The 26,246-nt window shown below is 53.2% G+C and overlaps 1 protein-coding gene across 1 annotated transcript in view; it reads right to left on the bottom strand.

Moving 5' to 3' along the window:
- Positions 1 to 8,000: 8,000 nt before the first annotated feature.
- Positions 8,001 to 26,246, bottom strand: part of GALNT16 (polypeptide N-acetylgalactosaminyltransferase 16) — a 95,115-nt gene continuing 76,869 nt past the window's right edge. Inside the window, exons 10-15 of the mRNA XM_043554376.1 lie at positions 22,844 to 22,970; positions 21,482 to 21,574; positions 19,770 to 19,853; positions 14,419 to 14,560; positions 13,596 to 13,718; positions 8,001 to 10,140 (exon numbers count right to left, since the gene is read on the bottom strand). Coding sequence (XP_043410311.1) covers positions 10,003 to 10,140; positions 13,596 to 13,718; positions 14,419 to 14,560; positions 19,770 to 19,853; positions 21,482 to 21,574; positions 22,844 to 22,970 — 707 coding nt within the window. The 3' untranslated portion in view covers positions 8,001 to 10,002. The remainder of the gene's footprint in view (positions 10,141 to 13,595; positions 13,719 to 14,418; positions 14,561 to 19,769; positions 19,854 to 21,481; positions 21,575 to 22,843; positions 22,971 to 26,246) is intronic.

Here is a 26,246-nt window from a genome sequence, read left to right as displayed (position 1 = left end):
GTTTGTAGGTTCAAGCCCCGCGTGGGGTGCTGTGCTGACAGTGTGGAGCCTGCTTGGGTTTCTCTCTCCCTCTGCCTTGCTCCCCGGCTCATGTTCTCTCTCTCTCTCTCTCTCTCTCAAAATAAATAAACATAAGAAAAGAAAGCTGAGAACCCTGTGTTCCAAGACCAGACATTCTCAGAACTGAGGGAGAATAGCAGTTTTTTTGTACTCCTTTATTCCCTTGACACACATCTTTGTGTATGTGCCAGGCATTGTCCGAGGTGCTATGGACGTGTCTTTTTCTTCATGCAGTTTGCAATCTAGTGGGAGCATAGAAAAGTACAGGCAACTCCAATACAACCCTGATTCACAGTAGAAGGGGAAAGAATGGGCACTCGGGGAACCCCTAGGACTAGGGATGGAGGTGGAGAATCTCAGGGATGCTCTCGGGCATTCTTGCCCATAAATTACATCCATTCGTCCATCTCTCAGCTCCGTGCCTGCCAGTCTCCTCTGTCCACAAAGTTAATGAGCCTAACATGTATCTATCTTGAATACATGCCCCCCTTGGGAGTCCTGGGGACCCTGAGCTAGCGCTGGGGCTAAGGTTGGAGTCAAGGCCTTCCCAGGGAGACTCAGTTGCCCCACACAGAGCTTCATTCATTCATTCATTCACTCACTCATTCATTCACTCACAAACACTCTTGATCCCATTCCCTGTGTGAAGGTCTGATGGTCCGGCTGCGACAAGACAAACAGCCCCTCAAAGAGTTTGGGCCCTCCTCTGGCCAACCCCTCCACAAATGTCAGCCCGTTCAGATTTTACAGCATCCCTAAGCAGTAGGCGGTATTATCCCCGCTTTGCCAGTGAGAGGACTGAGGTTTAGAGGGGTCAAGTAACTTGCCACATGTTGCCCAGGTACTAAGAGAAACAGCCAGGCTTCAGCTCTAGGTTTGGCTCTACAGCCCGTGCTCTTTGTGCCCTGCCAGGCAGAGTGAAGCCTGGGCCGAGAAGGGGCCGCGCAACCATGCCTTCCTCTTGATAAGGAAGATAAGTATCTGATAAGTATCACTGATAAGTATCTCTGGGGACTTCTCAACAGTGTGGCTTGGGCATCGCCCCTCAGGCCTTCTGAGAGAGGCAAGGCCGCATCCTGTGTGTCCTCCACAGAGGATCCTGGCCTAGGACAGTCATCTCCTCTGCTCCCTGGGGCAGGCCCAGTGAGCCCTACTCCATATCAGGGGCGGGGTGGAGGGATGCAGATGAGAGAGGGACCCCAGACGGAGCTACGCTTCCTGCCTCAGCCTCCCTCCCGGCTCCCGTCCTGGTTTACCCCGGGAGTCTGAAGGTTTTCAAAGCCTTCTTGTAACATCAAGTCCCCTGCCGGATCTACTCCTCTTGGTTCTCAAAGGGAAAAGCAAGTGCCACCAAAAAAGTTTTCATAGGCTTTTTTCATCAGCAGGAACAAGGTGGGACCCTGGACGCCGCACCCCTTCTTTCCTAGGCAGCTTCCCACCCCCTTGGGTCCCCCTGACTGAGCTCTGATGGCTGGAGCATGTCCTTAGCATCTGGAAAATCCTCAGCCTGGGGGTCTAGTAGCTCTGGCCTGCCCCAGGGGCAGAGACACTCTCCCCGTTTCCAGGCTGCTGCACATGCTTTCCCATCTACAAGACACATTTTCTCATCTGATCTTTCCCTATGTCACTCCCATTTCTCAGAGGAGGACACTGAGGCTCAGGAAGCCTAAGTGGCTTGCCAGAGGTCACCCAGTACAGAATGGTTGGGCCAGGGCTGGAGCAAGGCTCTAACTGCAAGGCTAGAGCCCTCCTCCTCCACCCCTGCCGGCACACAGTAAACCAGCCCGCAAATAACTGGCATGGACACATTTGGTTATGATACATTTAAAATAAGCCCAGCCGTTTGATGAGCACGCAAAGACCCAGGCTTCTGGTTCACACTGAAAGTGAACCCCTGGGCTCCACAAAGCATCCTCAAATCCCCGCCGTAGGTGGACAAAGCCAGAGCGGCAGGTCTGCAGAAGATTCCACCCGAACAAGCACAAGGCGAGCTGTCGAGGAAAAATAATGCCTTTGGAAAACACTAGTCCTGGCCGGCATTCAGAGAGAAAGCAGACCACACAGCAAAGCAGCCCTCTGCCTGTAGGGCCAGATCATTCAGAGGGTCTCACCCTCCTGAGCTCCAGAGAAGACAGCTGGCACTAGGCAGAGCCATCGGCAAGTGCTTCTGTCACCGTGATGTGGACCGTCGTGTTCTCTGGTCTACTGAGTCCCGGTGCTCCCCATTTCCTGCCCCGTGGCTTGGGGCTCGTGGCCTCTCAGCCTTTTCTACATCTGTAGATGATGAGTCAACCCCAGCCACCCTTCCCTCTCAGGCTTCTATGAATCGGCTATGAAGAGATGTTGGCTGGCGGGGGACAAGGTTGGGGCCCTGGACTGAGACTGAGAGCTTTGCATGGGGCCTCAGTTTCCTTATGTGCAAGATGGGGAAAGAACAATGCAAAAGTGTTGGCGTTGGGGGCGCCTGGGTGGCTGAGACTCTTGATTTGCGCTCAGGTCACGACCTCACAGTTTGTGAGATCGAGCCCCGAGTCGGGCTCTGCGCTGACAGCACAGAGCCTGCTTGGGATTCCCTGTCTCCCTCTCTCTGCCCCTCCCCCCATGTTCTCCTTCTCTCTCTCTCAACATAAATCGACATTATTTATTTGTGGTGTTGGTAGGAGGATATGCAGTCATATGTGAAGGGCGATAAAGGGCAGTGCAGAATATGGACCCTGGTTCAAACTTCATGATTTTCTTTTCTTTAAAAAAAATTGTTTTTTAGTGTTTATTTTTGAGAGAGAGAGAGACAGACAGAGCATGAGCAGGGGAGGGGCAGAGACAGAGAGAGACAGGGAATCCCAAGTAGGCTCTGCACTCTCCGCGCAGAGCCTGACACGGGGCTCGATCTCACAAACTGTGAGGTCGTGACCCGAGCTGAAGTCGGCCACCTAACCGGCTGAGCCGCCCAGGCCCTGCAGACTTTGTGATTTTTACATCCTGGCTCTGCCCCTAATGGCTGGGTGATCTCGGGCAAGTGTGTTAACCTCTCTGGGCCCCACTTGCCTGGTTTGTAAATGGAGCGATAATGAAAACACCTACCTGACAGAGTTCCTGTGAGGATTCAAGAAGCTAAAATGCGCGAAGCTCGGTGACCGGCGACTAAGTGATAGGACTGGCTATGAATGTCATCAGTCAGATGATCCGTAGGAAGGACTTGGCCACATAACTCATGGCGAAACACAGGCCTGTCCCGCAGGCTGCGGGGTGCAGTACTGATTCCTTGATTAATGGGTCTTCTAGGCTGAGAGCGTTTCTATAACCATGTCAGCCATCTGTGGCTGGTGTTGGGGAAGAAACTCATCAATCACATAGAGCGAGGTTGGCATGCGGCATCTGGCTCAGCAGCAAACCTTGGCTCGGTCTCATACCCACCCAGCCTCTGCCCCAGAGAGACCCGTCACAGCCCAGGGCTCTGCGGGAGGCAGCCTGCCTAGCAGGGAGAGCACGGCCCGCAGCCCAAGCATCACCTCTCCGAGCCAACTGTGCCAGGCGGTGACTCATGCCCTCTGGTCAGGGGACCAGGACCCATCCCAGTCACCGAACCAGTGACTCTCAAACTTGAGCGAGCATCAGAACCCTCTGGGGGCCGGTTGCGCTCCGGGCAAGTGCGTGAGGGCAAGCGCTGAGCCCCGCCGCAGTAGGTCTGAGCGGGGCCTGAGAGTTTGCATTTCTAGTAGGTTCCCAGACGCGTCTGGTCCGTGGGACCACACAACTTACACTTCTCTGGGACGGAGTTTAAACCTCGCTATGTGTCCTTGGGCAAGTTTCTTCTCCTGACTGAGCCACCCCTATCCCCCATCCATGAAGTGGGCAAACCAGAACCTACCTCACGAGAGGTGTTGGGGAGCAATGAAAGAATGCACATTTGGCCTCTCAAGCTCAGGGTACCCGGGAAATGATCCATGTCAGCCCTCGGCATTACCCATGCATTGCTGTTGAGGGCTTAGAGACAACGAAACATAAAAATGACAATTTGAAAATACAAGTAGGAAGGGTGGAGTTGTGAAGATATTGAGCTTTTGGGGACAAGTGAGAGGAAAAATGAACAAATATGGACTGAGTGCTCTCTGTATGCAATGTCCTATTTCCTAAAAGTAGAAATGCCTTGTCACTAAACCAAAACAAGACAGAACGAAACGAAGCAAAGCAAAACAAAATAAAAAACAGCCCCGCTGGAATCTGTGAGCTCATTCATGGGGCAAGCCAGACTTTGATTCGGAGAGCCAGGCTCTGTGCTGCGGCTATGGGGAGCAGACACGGGTCCTGTTATCCAAGAGCCACAGCCCACGGCAAAGAGGGGACAAAGAAGGACTAGAGAAGACAAGTCCTTATCACAGCACATGGAGGAAGGTGGCCAGCATGGCTGGAGAGGAACATTCAAGACATTGAAGAGACAGGTTGGAAAGGTGCCCTCAGACACATCGGTAACCCAGGGACGTTTGCTCGTGGAAGCGGCATCTGTCTGGAAAAATGGGTAGCAGCGACCCATGGAGACAACAAGGTAGAGAGTGGAAGGAACAGCAAGCACAGTCAAGAGAGGGCAGAAAGAAACTTCAAGAAATGACATAGGTGAGTGTGGCTGGATCCCAGGGTGAAGGACATGGGGTGGGAGCTGAGGTTGGCCTGGTGGTCTGGTGCCTGGCAAGGGACAGCCTTGACCATTGGTGGTTTGCAGGACTCTCTGAGCCCATTGTCTGTCCTCTGGGGTAGGTGCTCAGCACATCATCGTGGGCTCGGTCATGTTCACGGTGAATACGCCGCAGGTGTGAGAGACTGCATGATCCATGAGAGGCATCCCCGAAGAGCTCAGGCTCGTCCTGAGTCTCCCCTGCATGGCCTATCCTCCCAGGGCCTCCAGTTCTCCTTCCTGCTTCAGAGGGCTGCAGACTTCAGGTGCATTTGTATCACCTAGGCCACTGGGCACACACAGAAATTCGGAGTCCGCAGGTCTGGGTCAGAGCCCGGGAAGCGACATGCTTACGAGGCACCTCGAGTGATTCCAGCAGGTGATCCGGACCAAACTTTGAGAGACACTTATTTGAAAGGCAATCTGTTGAAAGACAGGCTTGGGTTTCAGGGGGTTTGGGTGGATCAGAGATAACCTGAACCGAGGAGGAAGGAGAAAACAAGTCTTTCTGGAACACCTCCTGGTCATTTGTGTTCATTCTTGCCAGATGAGAGTCATTAAAATTTTCAGGCCATCTATTTCCCCGTCCTTTCTTCTGCCCTCACCAAATAAAGGAAAGTGAGCCCTGGAGGAATGGCCAGTAGCTTAAGAAGCAAAGGGTTTGTCTGTTGGGGTTAAACCGCTGCCATAGCTTCCTTCTAAAATCCTTCTATGATTACGGGCTGGTCTGCATCACTACGATGCTGTGCGCACTGGGGTAACAAGTCTGGGCCACTCACCACTTCCTGCCGAGCTACGAGCCGGGCTGGTGTGGCTAGGGTCTGCCAGGCTTCATCCAGCCCGTTGCCCAGCCGAGGCAGGCATGGTCCAGAGTGCAGCGGGACTCCCTGGTTCGAAGGCCACAGCAAGAGGCCCCTCCTTGCTGCTCCCATAGTTCCCTGGGGCTTTTATGATGGCCTGTGTGGCCATGTCCCCTGCTAGAATATTTCTGGGTTTTTTTATGTCTGTGTCCCCACCCCTGGTAAAGTGCCTGGCATGTAGCAGGCACCCCGAAAGGCATGCTTATTAGTAGTAGCACTCACACACGTTTACTAAGCTTTTAGAAAGATGCTTTGCACTCGTGAGGTAGATCAGTCCTCGCAAAACCCCTCCAGTGCTGTGAGTAGCCCCAACTTCCACGTGAGGAAACCGAGGCTGAGAGATGAAGTGAGGGACTCAGGACCCCATGACCAGTAAGTGGCAGAGCGGGGACAGACTGACTGACAGGGGCCTGAGGCCCCCAATCCTATTTTCTTTGTAGTATAGAGGGATCAAGTCCCACGACAGAGGGCTGTCCTCAGATGGCTTTGGAGGTTCCATCCTGCTTGGTGACCACATAGCCTGGCTGCGGGCCCAGGAGAGGGTGGCCCCGGCCTGCCACACCTGAGGTCTTTGCTAAGTGCCCACCAGTGATGACCTTTTAAGATGAGAAGCTGCCTGTGCCGCCCCCCACCTTCTGGAGGAAATGGACTCAACCACTATAGGGGACATACAGCAATACCAGGGACACTGGGGACATTGTCGGGAATGAAGTTGTGGGTATCATGACCTGTAGCTTTTCCTTTCCTGTTCCCTCGGGAGAGGATCACACCCCATTTGGTGCTGGAAGATTCTCCACAGGCGTGGGGCTGCCGGACCCCTTGGAAGACAGGTATTGCCCACGTTATTTCTCCCAACTGCAGATGGAGAGACACCTCCTGAGGGACGCAGGACAGAGCCTCTGTGAAAACTGAAGCCAAGGGGCGCCTGGGGGGCTCAGGCGGTTAAGCTTCTGACTTCAGCTCAGGTCATGATCTCACAGTTTGGGAGTTCAAGCCCCGCAGTGGACTCTGTGCTGACAGCTCAGAGCCCGGAGTCTGCTTCAGATTCTGTGTGTCCCTCTCTCTGCCCCTCCCCTGCTTGTGCTCTCTCTCTCAAAAATAAATAAACATTTAAAAAAAAGAAAGAAAAGAAAAGAAGAGAAAACTGAAGCCAAGCCACAGAGGCTCAGGGATGGAGGAACCCCTCCTTGCTGAACAAATGGGAGGCTGGCCTCACAGCCACGTCCCTCCTGCCCTCCCCACTTGTGTGCTCTTCGAGACTCTTCTGCTGGGTTCTGTAAGCTCCGTTGTTGCTAAGGGCCAACCTGAGATCTTTTGCTCACCCCTCCAAGAGCTGGCTAAAGGCTACCAGTCTTACTGTCCAGAAAAAAAAGAAAAAAAGGGTCAGAGAAACTGGGCCTCCCGAGAGGTAGGTTTGGAGGAGGGCAAGAAAGCACGACTCAGGAGAAGCAGCGCCGGAGCCCTTCGAGGCTGGGAAGGAGAACAGACGGAAGGTGGAAAGCTGGCCCAGCCTGTCCAGGAGAGAGGCCAGAGAAGGCAGTGGGCCTCTCCTCCTTGAGAGGACGGACAGGCAGACAGACTTCTGCTGTGAATTGTGCCCTGCGCCCAGTTAGCCCAAGCTGGGCTCTGCAGCCACACTCACCAGCCAGGGCTTTGCTCCGGGCCCGTCGGGCATGGCGGTCCGCAGTTCTGGGGGGCCCAGGACGAGCAGCCCCGAGGTGAAGCGGGGGTGGGAGCAGAAATGGCTGTGTGCCGGACAGGTTTAGTTGCACGCTGGCCTGCCCACCACAGTTCATCTATGCACGGAAGCGGCGTTTCTTTTTACCTGGGTAGGTTCGACTTCTGTGATCAGAAGCGGTGGGGGCTTTCTATTGTTTCCATGGAAACATTAGGCCGAGCATCTGCCATCGGATCAACAAGGCTAGGCTGATAGGGCTCTTTCTGGAATTCTTTTGCTGTGGCTACCTCGGGAGATGTCCCGCCTGCACTTTACCGCTGCCCTCTTATGTGGTAGGGGTGGGGAAGAGCAGTTCTGAGGGGCTGGGGCTATCACCCAGGGAAGGAGAGAGGGTTGGTAAAAGGCAAGAATTTGGGAAAAAAAAACCCTTGGTTTCCACTCCAAAGCCCCACATAGGGCCCCAAGGAGGGTCCACGAGGTCACAGGAACCTGGCCTCTGGTGCCAGCCTGCCCCAGAAGCAGGGCCACCTGCCGGCTCCCCTGGAGCAGCCAGTCTGTCATCCAGGACTCCTTGGGGCACCAGGGGGCACGTAGGCCGAGAAGCAAGCTGTCAGGTGCAGGAGGGGGTTAGACCCAGTGTGTTTCATCTTGGCAGAATGGACGCCTCAACTTCCCCTCCATGAGGCAGGGGAGGGCAGCTCTGGCATCAGAAAGGAAGGCACCGGTGCACGTGTACATGTGAGAAGTGGTTTTATTCCAGATGTGTGGTTCATAAAGACAAGGCCCTCGGGGACAGCTAGTGGCACATGCTTTGGTCAAGAGGAGGAAAAGCAAAACCAGAACAGGGCTGAGTCCCACAAAGGACGGCTGACAAGTGCAGCCTGACCACAGGGAAGGAACGGCTTCTCAGGGGCTTCCCTGAGCGGCAGTCCTCTTACATTCAACGAGGGAAGCCGTGCCCCCCTCCCCAAAGGTTCGCGCTGCCTGTGGGGCGGACTCGCACGACAGAGATGGGGGTGGATGAAACATAGTGGCAGAGGACGGAAGATAGTGGCCCTGGGGGCCAAGGGCCCCTTGCTGGGGCACAGAAGCACTGCTTAAGAGGGCCCGGTGAGAGCCAGGAGGTGAGAGGAAGCCACTGAGAACCCCCCACCGTGGGGCTGCTGGCCGGAGGACAGCAAGGAAGAGGACACTAGCAGTTTAGGCACACCAGGGAGGGAGAAGGGACACGGCAGCTCAGCTGGATGGTCGTGCCAATCCAGAGCAGAAGTTCAGATCCTTTGGGGATCGGGTACCTCTGTAAGAAGCTGGGGAAATCCACAGACCCTCTCCCCAGGAAAATGCATATATGCACACACATGCACTATTTGGGGGACAATTTCAGAGGATTCCTAGGCCCTCTGGAATCCATGAATTCTCTAGGGGGCCCAGGCTGATTTGCTTTGGGAGGGGGGATTCCCAGGGGTCCTTGTACCACTGGTCTTTTGCTGAAGATCACGCTGCCTGAGCCAGTGGGGTTGGGCAGGAGGAGATGGGGAATAGCAGAAGCCCTTCTGAGACTAGGCCGTGGGCCCAGTGGCTGTGAGAAGGGGGCTCTCTACACAAACAGGAGCTGCCAGCCGGCCTCCCCGCCCACTGCAGGGACTGACCCTCTCAGGCCTCCCTCTTGCAGTGGGGAGGGGCGGGGATGAGGCTTAGGCTGCACGGCTTACTCCCTAATGTCTTAGGGAATGTTTAGCTCCAGAAGGGAGGTCCTGCTCATCCCAGCCACCTCAGTGCCATGATACAGTATTTACAGAGGCAAAGGCTTTTGAGAAGGCAGGAGTCAAAAGGTCTGAATAGGGATGGGGCTGCTCAGCAGTGCGGGGCGGCCGCCTGTCCCTACAGGGTCATCACCATGGACCCAGGCAGAAGGGACAGGGCATCAGCTGGTCTTAAGGTCCAAGAAAGAGGTCTTGGCCTGGCGCACGGCCAACCAGAAGTGGGATCTGTTTAATAAACTGTGTCCCAAGGCTGCCCCTGAACAGCCCCCTGCAGCCTCTTGTGCAGAGCGTGAAGACCAGAGTGCAGGGCACGGCGCCCGGGGACTGGTACAGCATGGGAGGAAGGATGGGCTGTCGGGAGGAGAGTCACTCTTTTGGTGCTTCGCTGCTTTTCCATCCATGTCCTTCTGCAAATGACCCATCATCCTCTGCTCCAGATCCCATCCCTCCCGCACTCAACCCAGCAACTGCCTGGGACAGGCCACTGAGCTCTCCCTGCCTTCAGGCTGCCCCCTCCCTGCCCTCCCCATCCACGCCGCCCACATTCGCCTCTCACGCTGACCCCACAGGCGGGCCCTGTGACCCAGCAGGGGCCCTGCGTGGGCTTCTGTCCTTGTTCTCCCCAGCCAACAGGCGAGGGCCCCCAAAACACGGTCCGGAACCCCAGGAGGGCAAAGGGAGGGAACAGAGGGCCAGGGGGCCTGCCCAGTCTCAACCCAGCAGCAGTCCTGCATCCTGACCGTCTCCTCTTCCGGGGCGAGGCCGGGACGGCAGCCAGGGCGTCGGGGCCTGCTCCCCCGTGGCCCCCCCGGAACAAGCTTTGGAGAAACGTGTGTCGTGGCAGGGGGTGTTTGCTGATGATTCCGGCAGAAATGCGAGGAGATGGGAACGGCCTGCTTTACACTCCCCCACCCTAACCCGCTTCCAGTCCCAAAGTCTCATGCAAAAGGTACAGGAGGCCCCAGGCTACCGTCATGTGTGGGGCAACAGCTGCCACTGCTGGGCCTGGGCGTCGGCCTGGCACTTGCTGGTCACAAGCTGGGCGGGCTTGGCCTCCAGGCAGAGGCCGCTGACCGAGTGCTGGATGAAAGAGGCTTTTCTCCTCCATCTCTGGGGGGGGGGGGGGGAGGAGGATGACGAAAACACAATGATTAAAAATAGTAACAATGCTCAGAAGTCCATTTGACATGTATGTAAGTGGCCTGAATATACCTAGGACACACCCTCCTCATTTGAAGTTGACTGTCCCCTACCCAAGAGCTCCCTGACCCCGCATACCTCCTTAACCCCCTCCCTTTCTGATGCACTCTTGCCTCATTCAGCAGTCTAGATCAGAGGCCCACGGGCTGAATGAATCAAACCCAGGGATGTATTTTGTTTGGCCTGCATAGTGTTTAAGCTTTGGCTTGGTCGTCACATGAAACTCTGTGTTTCCAGCTTCCCTTTAGACGTGGGCCCAGTTTCTCATGTGGCATCAGGCGGTTGGGGCTGAGCGGCTGTCCCCTGCTGCAGCTGGGACTCTTGCTGTCCACTGACCAAGGTCCTGCCCGGTCCCTACGTTCTCCTCCAGCACAGCCTGCCCCTCCCTGTTGGCGTTTGAGTCTGTGGGGCCTGGCCTGGTGCATCTTTTGCTTCTTCAAACAAGATTTCTTCTCCCTGCGGCTCTAAGGGTCTGACCTGGCCTGTAACTGTGCGGTGGGTGACCGATACCCTTGAGTGGGAACCGGCCGCCATCTCTGCAGTGATGACTCAGTGAGCCCAGCAGGATGGTAGGAGGCCTGGGGTCCCCATCCCAGTGCCCACCCTGTGCCTCCCTTTCCCCAGGCTTCACAAAGGGGAAAAGAGGTGTTCCTGTGGAACATCTGGAGGTGCCTGGGTGGAGGATGGTGTGTCCTTTGGAACAATCGGGAGAAGGGGAGAGAGGCTGGCCCAGGCTTCAAGGGGGTAGGGAACGCTCGCCCACACATGGAGCCCCCAGGGCTCTAAAGGGTGAGGTCACACACTCAGCTGGAGTGCCAGCAGAAGGCCTGAGCCGTACCCAGCTACAGGGCCGGGTCTAGGGCTGCAGGGGCTGAGGTGGGCAGAGAAGGGAACTGACTTGGGAGGTGGACCGGGGGCGGGGTGGGGGGGGGAAGTTGCGGGCTGCAGACTCCCCTTCAGAATGTAGGCCTGTGGGGTGCCCACACGGCCCCAGCAGTGAGGGGTCCCTGGCCTGAAAGTTGGGGCAGTGGGTAGGACAAGGCCTTGGTCCCTCTGGAACTCCCAGCATCGGTTGCTTTGTACCCCTCTAGTCCCTGACCTCCTGGAAGGGGCTGGCCACACTCGCCCCTACTGGGCAAAGGATATCCTTTGGCACAGGTAGGCACCTAGCACAGTGTTTACAAAGGATGAATGTGCGCATGAAGGAATGAATCATCCCATCACTGGAGGCGGTCCCCAAAATGCAGGATTCTCACTTCTTACCCATGCTGTCATCGGGCAGTTACAGGGCCTTTCCAACTCTCTTGGCCACTCAGCCCTGGACACTCTCCCATCTCTTCAGCCTCTGTTCTTACAGGTGCCTTGCAAGGCAGGCAGGGAGGAGACAGAGGCTCGGAGAGGTGAGGGGTGGTCGGGCTGGGGTCTGCCAATGCCATCATACTGGCTCCAATATATAGGGCCTCTTAGGTACATGATGCCCAAGTGGCCTTAGAGGCCAAAAGGGGACCAAGGAGGGAGGCCTAGCTTTGAGAAGGCACCAGCAGTGGGAGACCTGCTCATCCTGTCCTCTTGGAGGAGAGGCCCCAGTGGCCCAGGCTGCTGCTGGGGGCCTGGCAAGACTTGTAGGAGCAGAGCGAATGGGGCCAAGAGAAATTCCCACAAGCCCCTGGGGCTGGGTCAGCATGGAGGGGAAAGGATGCTTCAGCTCCAGAGAAATATTCAGCCGCCCCGGGAGCTACTTCCTAGCTCGGCCTCAGCAAGGAGGAATGGGAGTGGGCTCAAAGCCTGGTCCTCAGAAAGGTCTGAGGCTCCCAGTAAAGGAGAGCCTGAGGGCCTCCCTCCCTGCAGGGCAGGGGCAGAGGGCAGGCAGCCTGAGGGGGCAGGACAAACTACATCTGCCAATCAGAAACTCCTCAGAAGTATCCCTCGGGCTCAGCAAGCAGATCTTGGCACACAATTCACACGCGTGTGCACACACACACACACGCACGCATGCACTCACATACACCCAGAGGCTGGAGGAGAGGATCTGGCTGCTTTTCCAGAATGGAATAGCAAACTGCCAGTCATCCCTAAAGAAAGAGCTGACCCAGGCAAACAAGAAAAAGGTGGGAGGAAGCCCTGCAGGCCAAGTCAGAGAGCTAGGTGCTCTCCTCGTCCCTGCACTGTGCCGCTGGCTGGCCAGGGTCAGGCACAGAGAGGGAGAGGGGAGGCGGTTGGTGGGCAGAGGAAGGGCCGGAGCAGGCCGCCATCCTTTGTGTCCCATTCCTCGGGCAGAGGGGCACCCTCCCAGCCAGGAAGGGAGCCGGCTGACTGTCACTGGCTGCTGTGTATTCTGATGAAGTGATGTCATCTCTCTGAACATCGGTTTCTTCCTCAACAGGTGGGCCTGGCCTGTCTCCCAGGATTAATGGAAACAGGGTGGGTGAGTGTTTGACAAATGGAAAAAGCAGTGCTCCTGTGAGCCTGTCATGCCTGGAAATCAGTGTATCTGGATCTCAGTTTCCCAACAGCCACAATCAAGAAATATTTATTGAAGGGCACCTGGGTGACTCAGTCGGTTGAGTGACTCTTGATTTCGGCTCAGGTCATGATCTCGCTGTCATGAGATAGAGCCCAGCATGGGGCTCCATGCCGACAGCACAGAGCCTGCTTGGGATCCTCACTCCCTCTCTCTCTGCCCCTCCCCTGCTTGCACTCTCTTTTTCTCTGAAGAAGAAGAAGAAGAAGAAGAAGAAGAAGAAGAAAGAGAAGAGAAGAAAAGAAAGGAAAAGAAAAGAAAAGAAAAGAAAAGAAAAGAAAAGAAAAGACAAGACAGGAAAGGAAGTAGTTATCGAGCATCTACTGTGTTTTGGGTTAAGACTGTGGGCTTAGGGGTCACACTGACCTGGGTTTGAATCCTGGCTCCACCCCATTCCCAGCTGTGTTTCATCTGACACATGTCCCTTAAATTCAGTGAGCCTCAGTGTAACTCACCTATAAGATGTGGATAGTACTAGGGCCCAAGTCCCTGGGCTGCATGAGGATTAGATGAGATAATCTGTAAAACTCCTAGCATGGGCTGTTGGTAAAAGCCAACACGAGTTTGACTGTGGTGCCTGTCAGGGGCTAGGGATAGTGTTGTAGGGACACAAGACAGACAGTCCCTGCCCTCATGGAGCTCACAGGCTGGCAGGATTGGCATTTAACAGACATTTACTTGAAGAAGTGTTTCCCGGTGAGTAAAACAAGAGAATTGACCTAGATATTGACTTACAGTGACTCTTACTCTGGAGGGCTTACTTGAGTCTATCTGTTTCAACCCAGGGCTCCCCTGCTAGGAGCTGCCACCCCCTTGTGTGTTCCCTGGTGGCGAAGAGGCTTACCTGCCTGCCTTCTCTTGGGTTGCACACCTGCAGAACGACCAGGGACCCCGGGGTGATGGAGGTGGAGGTGGCAGTCAGGCACTTCCCCTGCTGCTGGATGAGATGGTCACTGAACAGCCACGCCTACAAGGCAGGGACATCAAAGACCAAGTCAAAATGCTTAGTGATGGATGGATAGATGGGTAGATTGGTGATGAAACAAATATACTGTGTATTTTGGTAGAATTTTCTACAAATAATAGGAGTGCATGGTATTCACTGTATAATTCTTTCAACTTTTCTGTATGTTTAAAAAGTTTCATAATAAAGTATTAGGGGGAGCTTAGCTGGAATGGCCAGAATGGCAATCAAGGATGTACCAAGGGATGCTGGGGGGATAGGGAGAAAGACAGGACATGGGGCCAGGGCAGCTGGGGGGTTTCCATGACCTGCACTAGTCTTGACATAGGTGCACCTGCACTCGTAGGTGGCACATGCATGCACACACAGGAGTCCGGGATGCCCTGCTGCCCATCATATATGCTGGCTATGGCTGCATCCCGGGGGAGAACTGGGTGCTGCTGGGTAGCATTTCTCCCTCAGCAAGGAGAAAGCGGGTGGTTCACAGAGGGCAACTGTGCGAAGTGTAGGAAAGGGGACGGGAATGTGGCAGGAGCAGAGCCAAGGAGCCGTGTGAGGGGATAACGTGCATGGTCCCCTGTGGAGGGAGCAAGCAGAGGGAAAATGAGAAGAAGCAGAGGGAAGCCCCACACCCCACTCCTGGATGACGACCATGGCTCCTTTCCCCATCCTGGCCTGGACCTCAAGGCCCTAAGCAGCTTACCTGCGGTGCTGGGGGGTTCTTGGCGGACCCTCTGCAGATCCCCATTCCAAGCAGGAAGTTCCCGGCTGAGTCTTGGCCCTGGGATTCTAAGCAATTAACCCCCTGCTTAATGATGCCAGGGAGCACTTCCTTCACTGGGACTCTGAGAGAAAAGCGAATGGTCAGGCTTGTCCTCTGCCCCCTCCACGCTCACTCATCCTTCAACCAGAGGGCAGCACTTGGTCAGCTCCCCAGGCACCAAGGTCTGGCCTCAGTCTCACGGGAAGGGGCCCTGGGGAGCAGCCCTCGCCAGCAGGGGCAGGAGGGCAGGGGACAGGGAAAGAGCAGGGATGCCTCTGGGAAGATTGAGCCTCGCCCACTGGGTCTGAGCAGCTCTGGGAGCCCCAGGGGCCGCCCCAGAGGCCACGCCTTGGGAGGACCCTCGGGAGAGAGCTCAGATCAGAAACCCAGGGCTCCCCAGTCCAGAAAGAAGAAAGTTTGGGGAGAAGCTAGGGTCTAAATGTAGACTCAAAAGGCAATCTCAAAATGACAGGGAAGAAGTCACTTTGGAGAGGCAAATTTAACACCCACAAATATAGAAATGCATCCGATCTCACTAACGATCAAGGAAATACATATTCGAGAGTTACCAGTATTTGTTTACCATATATATGTGCATAAAATATAATGTGTGATAAATATGTATTATTGCAACATATCGATTTATATAAAACGTATTATATACCCACAATTATATCAACACCAATCAATATCAATCCCCAGTGTTGGCAATTGCTGCGGGATTGGATCTCCTCACACCCTGTGGGCGAGAGCATAAATTAGCCCAATGGTTCTGCAGGGCAATGCGGCATGATGTACCAAAAGCCTTAAAAATGTGCACACACAGATAAAGGGGGTGGAGAGGCATGAACTACCAGTTGTAAAGTAAGTCAGAGAGAAGAAAAGTACAGCGTATAGAGAATATAGTCAATAATACAATAATACTGTAATAACGTTGTATGGTGGCCGGTGTGCACACTCATGGGGAGCACAGCATAATGTACACAGAATTATCGACTCACTGTGTTGTACACCTGAAATGAATACAACATTGTATGCCACCTGTACTCCAATAATAAAAAACGCCCCCAAAATAATGTGCATACCTTTGACCTAACGATCCCAATCCTCATCCTGGGAATTTATTACACTGCCGCAATAATTACGGATGTTTGCAGAGATTAAATTTAAAAGACGTCCATCTCTGAGTGATTGCTTATACTGAAAACATAGATATCCCCCAGTAGGGACGGGCTAAATAAATTCTGATTCATCTGTAGTAATGAAAACCCGGTAGCCATTAAAAATGACTGAATGAGTATCTGATAACATGGAAAAATGTTTATAACGTACTGTTAAGTAAAACAGGCATAGTTCAAAATATTGTATTATTGAAATGTTGCTATGCCCAGGAAAATATGCTTATACACACATTATACACACACACGCACACACACACACACACACAAATGACACATCGTCTTACTCTGTGGATAATAAACCCAAGGAGACTGCTGGCCCCAGCTGATTCAGGCTTATATTCCTGGGTTCGGAATGTCATACCCTCTTGGATTGTGGCCCCAGAGGGTTAGGGGAACCAGGAGGGCTTAGAGTCTGGCCTAATCTTAACCACCTCTTGTTACTTCTGTCCGAAGAGAACCCGGGTGGGCAGCAGAGGGGGGCATCATAACACTTCTGACATTCTTTGTTGTGGACACTTGCAGGATCTCGACCAAACCAAGTCTCCCTTCCTCAGGGCTGGCCGGAAGCTCCCAGAACCCCCAACCGTGACTTACTCCCTCGGTGCGTCAGGAAGACACCTTCGCTTTCTCTCGCACGCCCCTGGCAGGAGCATCCACCTCCTCGAGGCCCCTCTTGAGAGTTTGCATAATTCTAGACCACAGGTTGAAAACCACTGGCCCCCAAGCTGAATCTGGCCCCAAACATGTTCCGTCTGAGCTGCGTAGTATGGTTGTTGTTGCTGTTAATTAGTTGGCAATATTAAAACCCTGAGGGTTACACAAAGAAATCTGAATCCAGCTTCTCCTGAGAAAATAGGAAGATCAGGCCACACTGAGCTCGCCTTCCAGAGAGGTGCTACTTCACGGTGGTAGGTAGCAGCTGCCGCATGGCAGGGGGTGGGGTTGCATCCCAGTTTGCCACAGTCCCTACAACTCCCTAGTGTCTCATTGCTGCCCACCTGATTGATTTGCATCACCCATAGAATCAGTGTAGGATTTGAACTTGCAACCCCTGCCAGGTGCAAGGGGGTTGAGATGCAAAGACCCCACTGGAGCTGTGCTAAGGAATGGGACATGTGCAGGGCGATCCGCTTTCAGAGCTGAGGTGGGCACCACCGTGCATGGCAATGGCCCCGGCACAAAGGAGGAAACCGGGGGCACGGGCAACAATCTCCAAACCCGATGCGGCTCCTGTGTGTGTGTGTGTGTGTGTGTGGTAACAGCCCTGGAGCAGCTGGGATGGCCACCTTCACCATTCAGCACCCTTCCTCGGCTCCCTGGCCGAGCCAGGCTCAGCTACGTCAGCATCCGCTTCCCTCTCTGTGGGTCTCCTCCCAGCTGGGCTGCCATTAGCCCTTAAGATGCCCTTGCAGAAATAGCAAAAGGCGTCCCTTCCTCAAGACGTTTCCCTTCCATCTGTTAGAAAACTGTCATAATATACTGGTTTTGTTGGAAGACTTTTGCCACCATCTGCCAGGAAGTGTTGTGATAAATGTACAATCTCTACTGTGTGACTGGCACCCTTGCAAACGCGGTGTGCACAGTTGTACAACTCTTCCTGACCATCCTAATGAGTCATAAATTAGCAATTGCTGAGGCCCGCTGCAGAGCTCGGATCCGAGAGGGGACAGGCAGGGCTGTGCTGGGATTACAGGCGGGCCTAGGAAAGCACAGGCCGCTGCCCTCGGCCTCCTCGGTCTCCTTGGTCTCCCCACTGACCATCTGCAAGTGTGGCCCAACCACGAGGGTCCCCTGCTTGGAGGAACATTGGTATCCCTGGGCGTACACATGGCCTTCCAAACCAACCCGAGGCGCTCCTGGCCCCTCAGCCTGAGAACCGAGGCAGGACGCGAACAGCGGACCGAGGATGAGTAACCTGGACAGGAAGGAGGCGCGCAGTTTCTATCTGACCAACGAAACTACTTTTTAAAACGTCCCCGCAGTGCCAGAACAAACAGATGACTCATGCTCCTCATTTAACAGGGCTGGTTTCAGCCTCTCTCCTGTCTTGTGATGGATCCAGCTTTCTGAGTGTTAGAAAATCCTTCTTCCTCCTGCTCCTCCGGGGATGACATGGGAGAATGTGTGTGGGGACCGGGCGTGGGGAGGAAAGGCACGTTCCGGCTCCTCCCCGATGCATCCCGTGGGCTTCCCAGCTCCTGTGCGAGGCCTAGAGCCCGTGGCTCCAGCCCAGTGTTGTCTGAACCCTGACAGGAGGTAAAGGGACAACTGTGCTTTTTCCCTCAGAAATGATACGTCTGGATGAAACTTTCCCCTTAAGAGTGGCCACTGGAAAAAGCGGTTCATTTATAATACTTTTATAAATTAATGTTCTTCCCTTCACAGCCATTGTCGGGAGAGCTGGGTTTTCTAGGCTGCTGACCCTTTGCAAGGATGCTGCTGTTGCTCAAATTGTTTTCAAATTCTTTTAAATCTGCTCCCAGAATCAGTTCATTCTTTTTTTAACATTTTTAAATGTTTATTTATTTTTGAGAGAGAGAGACAGAGTGTGAGCTGGGGGTGGGGGTGGGGGTGGTGGGCAGAGAGAGAGAGGGAGACACAGAATCTGAAGCAGGGTCCAGGCTCTGAGCTGTCAGCACAGAGCCCGACACGGGGCTCGAACTCATAAACCGCGCGATCATGACTGGAGCCAAAGTCGGACCTTAACCGACTGAGCCACCCAGGCGCCCCAGAATCAGTTCATTCTTGACACTTGATTCAGTCCTTGTCATGCTCTGTGTGGGACCCAGGATCCATTATCTGGGGTAATCGCCTTATTCACTGGACTTGGCGACACCTAATACAGCTGTTTTCCAAAAATCAAATCTGCACTCAAAGAACAACTTGCCTTTTTCAAGGACATGCAGGCTCTGAGGGGTGGAGTGCTCTGGAAAGCGAAGCAGCATCCTTGGGAGAAAGCTGGCAGTAATGGAATAACCCGTTCCCTAAGGTGACAGTTATATAGAAGGGAGAATGCTAATTTCCAAGTTATTACTATTGAGGCTTATTAACCATGCAATTTATTCAGTTAAAAATATGTATCGAGCTGAGTGTCAGTTTTGTGACAGACACTGTCCTAGGGGCTGGAGCTAAAGCAGTGAACAAGCAGATGCACACCTCTACCCTCATGGAACTTACTGTCACATGTGGGGAGGTGATGACAAAATTAACCAGCCACACAGGCGCTGGATGGTGATGAGGGTGAACTAGGCAGGGGATGCTGGGGGGAGGGGCGGTCTTCAAACAGAGACTGTTCGGGGAGGTGTCCCTCAGAAGGGGACATTGGAGTCAAGACCTGAAGGAGGTGAGGACATGAGCCATATGGATGTAGTTAAGCTGCTGAAAAGGATTTTGCAATGAGAAAAAAAGGAATCCTCACTGCCCCACCCCTGCCTTACAGCTTCACCCACAATCTGGGAGCTCAGCTCGTGCATACACACACACACACACACACACACACACACTCAGATGCCCTAGGGCTCGAGCGGGCACGCCATTTGCATTCTGCCTCGAGTCTATCAGAGCAAACATTTGCCAGTGTTTCGTCAGTCTTTATGGTTGTAGTCTTAATGGACGCATAGTATTTGTTTAGACACAGGAATTGGGACTCAGTAAACCAATCCCCTATTATTAGCTGTCTCTCGATTTTTCACAGCAGCAGAGAAGCCTACAACCGAACATCTGCTTGTCAACAGTTTTGTTTTTTTTTTTTTTTGCTTTGGTTGTTCTTATTTCCTTAGGATAAACTCCCAGAAGAGAGGGAACAGAGTCGAAGGGGATGAATCTTTATTTCTGTGGCTTTTGCTACGTAATGCAGAGTTGTTTTCCTATGGGGACAAAGCCCATCTCTGGCGCTATGACCCAGTCTGTTAAAAGTTTGGCTCCTACCACATCTCACTTTTAACTCCCAGCGGTGTCCTTCCTATTCCCCCAGAGCCTTCGTGTGAAGATACACACTGAGAGCTAGAAAGAGCCAGACTGCCCGCAATGAGGAGATCTCAGGGTGTGGGTCCCCCAAGCTAGCTGCTGGCCCCACCCAGGCTGGGTGTACCAGCTGAGGGCTACACTCACGTGAGCTCTGGGTAGACGTTATCCAGGTACCAGCGGAAGGACTTACAGTTCATCTTCTTCCTCTGCTCGATCCGTGTGGCTACACTGAAACAGTAAGAAAGGCTCAGGCTTTGGCAAGGGGGCCCAGGGAGGAAGCCCCAGGAGGCCAGCCCCCTCTGTCTGCCTACCCCCAGGCTGGGCAGGACCAGCGGCTGTCCAAGCCTACCCTCCAGCCATAAATCATTCTGCAACCTGCAAGGTCACTCCAAGTATCCTGGCGATTCCTCATTTCTTTCCTCAAATTCCCACTGACTTTGCAGGATCAGGGCAGCCCACGGAGGATCCTGCTTTACCCTGGCTTCTCACTCCTCGACACCTCAGCACTCCCTAGTCCTTTGGGTTTTTTTTTTTAAGTTTATTAATGTATTTACTTTGAGAGAGTGCATGAGCAGGGAAAGGGCAGAGAGAGAGAGAGAGAGAAGGAGAGAGAATCCCGGCTCAGAGAGAGAATCTAACAGCTCTGAGCCTGATGCAGGACTCAATCTCATGAACTGTGAGATCATGACCCAAGCCGAGATCAAGAATCAGATGCCTAAGTGACTGAGCCACCAGGTGCCCCCTCCCTAGTCCTTATTTTCACAGAGAGCAGAGCCTCAGTGAACTCCAAGCTTTCCTTTCCTGCATTCCAGTTTTAGCAGAAAGGGTCAAATAAGACATGCACGACATCTTTGGGGAATTTTGGCAAATAAGAACCCTCCGATGTGCCCATGGATCCACAGTTTGATCTCCCCAGCTTCCTCAGCTTCACTGACCAGAATGGCCACTGACAGATGACCTTCACTGCCTCTCTGAGCCTCGGTTTCTTCCCTGGTAAACTGGGGACATGACTACCTATCTCGGAAGGTTTTCAGAGAATCAAATGAATTAAGAGGGCATAAGAGCCTACCACAGGGTAGTTAGTCAGTAAACATCAGTTCGCCACTAACAGAAATAGTGACACAGCTTTTCTTTTGAAGGGCTAGGTATGCGTAAACAGAGGCAAGAAGATTCAGTGATGATTGCTAATGTTTTCAGTCTTCTGACCACAACCTTAAGTAAGAAATAAATACATCTTATACCGTGATCGAGTATTCCCATGTGCAAATACGGCTAAACACACACGCGCATATAACTGAAATAAATTTCACCGAACAATACTTAGCCTTAACTGCAATCAAGTGCTATTTTCTAGTCTGCTCTGTACTATTCTATAGTGTTCTAGGTCTTCTTTTTTTTTTAAATGACTGTCACGACCCACGAAATCGATTTTATAACCAATCTACATTTTGAAAATGCTTAACTAGACGGTAGTCACACGAGTCCAGGACAGGAAAACAGGCTAACGGCGGGGGGTGGCGGCAAAACCCCAAGTGTTTTCCGCAGACAGTCGGGCAGGGCACTAAGTACTCCCACAGATGTCCTTTTTCCTGCAGGCAGCTTGTGAACGGGCAGCTCTTCGTAAGCGAGCCCTCTCTGCTTATTTCTCCCCAAGAGGCTGCATGCTCCTCAAGAACCCAGTCCTATCTCACATTGCATATCCTACCATATCCCCCGACTCCCAAGAGCCCAGTGGGGAGGGGCTCAGTTGCCGAGGAGACAGTGAGTTCTTCCCTGGCGTCCACGGTTTGTGTTTTGCTATGGCTGTGCTAACGTGGGCGGAGGGAGGCAAACCGGGGCTGGTCGAGGGGGCCCACCTGCCAAAGGCCTTTCCGATGGCCGAGGGCCGGGCCTCATAGTAATACTGCTTGTATTCATCCATCCACACCTCTGCAGTGCGCTTGGTATTCCTAAAAGGGGAGGAAGGAGCAAAACGAAGTCACCAGGGTGGTCACAGAGTTAGGATCAAGATCAGCTCTGCGCAGCACAGGGTGTTAAGGATCTCAGGAGTGTGCGTGAAATAATACTGATGGTATAAATGACTATGGAATCTGTCAACGTCCATTAGCTCGTGTCTGTATGCTCCCTGACACTCCACTTGAGGCATCTGTTCTGCCAAAATACCTACATGGGGGCAAAAGGACATGTACCAAATATTTGTTTAGTAAGACATGGGTGACAACCTAAATGCCCACCAATAGGAGCATAATGACCCCTACTTCTCCAGGATGGAGTACGTGCCATGGAAGGATGTCTAGAATTTAGTGTGAGCAGCAGGAAAGCACATTGCAGAAAGAACACACAGCTTGACCCTATGTACGTAAAACACAAAGTTGTGGTATGTGTGCTTCCCTCCACCTAAAGTACGTGCATGAAAATGAGTCAAAGGGCCGAAATGAGAGACCAGAAATCTATACCCAGTAGCTACTTCGAGAGAGCCAAGGGGGATAGGAGTCAGACTGGGTAAAAGGGACTTTTGCTTTTTTCTCCACATGTGACGTAAAGAGTAAAAGCACATGTGTGGACAGATATGTATATATAATATCTTGCATTTTACGGGGAACACGTGTTACTTTTATCATTATAGAGACAACGCACAAAGGGGTGGGGGAGAAGCAAACCGAAATATTAAGCCATTCGGTTAGCTACACTGGGGAGCCACTGCTACAAACAAGGGAGCACGGGCCTGACAAGCCAAAAAACTGTCCTCAAAGCGGGTGCTGATGACACTCTTCCCCGCCTCCCCTTCCCCCCCCTCCAGGAGAGCGGGCAATGGCTGGTCTCTAGGACCTTGCCCACTCCCCCTCAAGACCAAGTACATCCTGGGGCTGGGGACATGTGGGCAGATGCTGACCAAGTCAGGGTCAGGACATGGCATCCATGACCAGAACTTGGGGCCCAGTGAGTAGAGGGCAGCTCCCAGGTAGGCATTGGGCCAGTTTTCCAATATACTCCCGGGCAAAGAGAGTCAAGACAAGGGAGGCCTGGCATCCACACTCGGTTTCATCCTTCCACCCTTGAAAGTACCTGAAATCCCAGAATTGGAGGGAACAGATGGGGAAACTGAGGCCCAGAGAGGTGGGGTGGCTGCCCAGAGTCGCACGAGTAACTGACTGGGCTGGGGTCTAGAAGCCAGGTGTCTTAGCTCCTAGCCTGGTGCCCTTAGCACTGTGACCTACCTGATGTAGGTGAGGGCATTGCCCTCAGGGAAGTTGTAGGGGTGCCGTTTCCTGAAGACGTGGCCCACCCGGCTGCAGGGCACGATCTCCAAGCTCCCACCGCACATCCACACCCTGAAGGAGAGCTCTGCAGGAAATGGCAGCCGTCAGGAGGGAAGAGTCCCTGGCAGGTCCCCACTGAGTGAAGGCCGGGAGGAGATAGCCTCCCTTGCCTTTGGTGTCTCTTTGAAGGCATGTGCTGGGCTCAGGGTTCCTGGGGCCATTTACATGGAGTATGCCCAACCTTGAACATGTTCCTGATCGCTCGCTCCATGCATGTACATACCCCCGCCCCCCAGCACACACACACCCCCTCTACCCACACCACACACACACACATACCCTCCATATACACCCCTTTGACCCACATTCCCCCTTCCACACACACCGCAAACACACACCCTCCACACACATCCCCTCCATACCTACCACACATACACACCCTCCCTACATGCTCCCCATACACACTGCCCGTATCTGAGCCCTAGGAGAGGAAAGGTTTTTTGTTTTGTTTTATTTTTTTGAGACAGAGAGAGAGAGAGAGAGAGAGAGAGAGACAGAATCCTAAGCAGGCTCCACATTCAGGGCGAAGCCCAACGCAGGGCTCGATTCCATGACCCCGGGATCATGACCCAAGCTGAAATCAAGAGTTGGAGGCTCAACAGACTGAGCCACCCAGGTGCCCAGGTGGGAAAGCTTTGAAGGAACACCAAGACCATGAGCAGAAGGAAAACCGAATCAAATGCAGCATCATTTCCAGCCTCTGACTACAAAGCCCCATCCAGACATTGCTAAGGAAGAATGCATTTGCTCATCAGTCAGTCCTAGACACCCATGAGGCTGGGAAACCCACCACCAATCAGGCCACGGGCCACTCTTTCTGGCCCTGGACCTCCCTCTTGGTGCAGGTGGTCTCCATGCACAGGCTACCACTGGCCCTCTTGAGACACACTTCTGTTTGATAGTGGTTGGTTCTGCAGGTGACTGTGGTCCCTCTTAGTGCTGAGAGATACAAGAAGGTGGCCATTCTGCTTCCCGGAAGGGAACAGCACAAGCTGCCTGCTCTATTCTCAAATTTTTTTTTTTTCAACATTTTTTATTTATTTTGGGACAGAGAGAGACAGAGCATGAATGGGGGAGGGGCAGAGAGAGAGGGAGACACAGAATCGGAAACAGGCTCCAGGCTCCGAGCCATCAGCCCAGAGCCTGACGCGGGGCTCGAACTCACGGACCGCGAGATCGTGACCTGGCTGAAGTCGGACGCTTAACCGACTGCACCACCCAGGCGCCCCTCAAATTTTTTTTTTTAACATTTATTTTAGTTTCAAGAGACACAGAGAGACAGAGTGTGAATGGGGGAGGGGCAGAGAGAGAGGGAGATACAGAACCGGAAGCAGGCTCTAGGCTCTGAGCTGTCAGCACAGAGCCCGACGTAGGGCTCGAGCCCACCAACAGTGAGATCATGACCTGAGCTGAAGTCGGACGCTTAACCGACTGAGCCACTGAGGCGCCCCTGTCTACTCTACTCTACACTCAACAGTCGTCACTTCTGGCAAGGACCCATCTTGGCAGCTTGCTGAACCTCACATCATCTCTTCTGATTACTCTTTCATATTAACCCTGCAGGTGGGCACCCTGTGACATTAAAACACCTCTTTCCTGTCCCAGAAAATACACAATCCTTTTTTGTTTGTTTGTTTTTAATTGAAAAAAAGGAAGACCGTTTTCTCATGAGCTCTAGCCTTGGTCCATCTCCCACTCCCCAGTTGGCCATACAGATACTGGTCCCTGGCCAGGTCTGGGGGTTCTCACCTGGCACAGATGGTCACGGCCCAAGCCCCCTTGCTGCGACTAACACCCACCTCTGGCTAGACTGTGTGCAGCAGGCAGCTTCCAGACACAGGCCAGGGGCGAGGACTGGACATGTGGCATATCCGGACCCATGCTCATGGTCGGGTAAGCTAATGGGCTTCCTAGGTAGGCCTGCAGACTGCCGGGCTTGTGTCCCTTCTCCCGGGATGAGCTTTGCAACTGGTTCAACAACTGAGATTTAGAACTAGGGGTGGACCTGGGGGACAGAGGAGTTACTTTCTAGTTCCATTTCTACCAGACTAGCTTGGTTATGCTAGTTAAGTCACTTCATCCCACCAGGCCATACTGTCCATGCTGTTATTGTCATTATCCACAAGGCGGTAACGAACAGTAAGCATCACCCATTTACTGAGCACTTGCTATGTGCCATGCTAGGTCTAATTCTCACAGCAAGCAGATGAAGCTAGTATTATTATCCCCATGGGCTTTTTGTTTGTTTTATTTTTGTAAATTTATTTATTCTTTTTAAGTAGGCTCCATACCCAACGTGGGGCTTGAACTCATGACCCTGAGATCCAGAGTCACATGCTGTACCAACTGAGCCATCCAGGCACCCCTATTCTCATGTTCCTAATCAGGACTGGGAAGCTCAAGCATCTTAACCTCTCCAAGATCACCCAAACACTCTGCTGCAGAATTACAATGTCAAGTTCACATTTTGTCCAGCAAGCTGCACTGTTTGAACCAGATTCTTTCGTTCATTCAGTGAAATGTTATCGGGAACCTGTTCATTATGTGTTGTATGCTGTTCTAGAATCCTTACACTGATGGGTAGGAGACAGGGACTCACTAAAATAAGAAAGAAAACGACAAGTAGACCAGAAAATGAATAAAATACGTAGTCTATCTGGCGGTAGTAAGTACAATGGAGACAAAGGAAGCAGGTGGGGCTGAAGAAGGGGGAGCTGTTGTGGGGCGGGGGGGGGCTACAGTTTTAATTAGACTGACTGGGAAGTTATCACTCAGAAGGGGACATTTGAGCTAAGTCCTGAAGGAGGGGAGGAAGCCAGTCGTGTGGCTTTTAGGGGACAAGCATTCCAGGCAGAGGGACCAGCAAGGGAAAAGAAGTAGAGGCTAGGGTAGGCAGCAAGTCCCAGGCGTGGCAACTTGCAGGTGGTGGCAAAGAGGCCTGGCAGGGCTAGCTGCTGGAGTGGAGTGAGGCCGGGTGAGAGAGGCAGGAGATGTCGGCAGAGCTGGTAGTGTGCTGTGGGGGAAGGACCCAAAGCACAAGGACTTTGGGTTTTGCTATCAGTGTTGAGGGAGTCCTTGCAGGGTCACGAGCAGAGGAGTAGGGGACTGGCTTGATGGGACTGTCTTTTAAAAGGATCTCTAGGGGCGCCTGGGTGGCTCATTCGGTTGGGCGACTGACTTCGGCTCAGGTCATGATCTCGCGGTCTGTGAGTTCGAGCCCCGCATGGGGCTCTGTGCTGAGAGCTCAGAGCCTGGAGCCTGTTTCAGATTCTGTGTCTCCCTCTCTCTCTGACCTTCCCCC

This window comes from Prionailurus bengalensis, chromosome B3 (assembly GCF_016509475.1).
Source record: "Prionailurus bengalensis isolate Pbe53 chromosome B3, Fcat_Pben_1.1_paternal_pri, whole genome shotgun sequence".
NCBI classification, from domain to species: Eukaryota; Metazoa; Chordata; class Mammalia; order Carnivora; family Felidae; genus Prionailurus; species Prionailurus bengalensis.
Note: the sequence above shows the minus strand (reverse complement) of the source record. Positions and strands in the feature narration are given on the sequence as shown.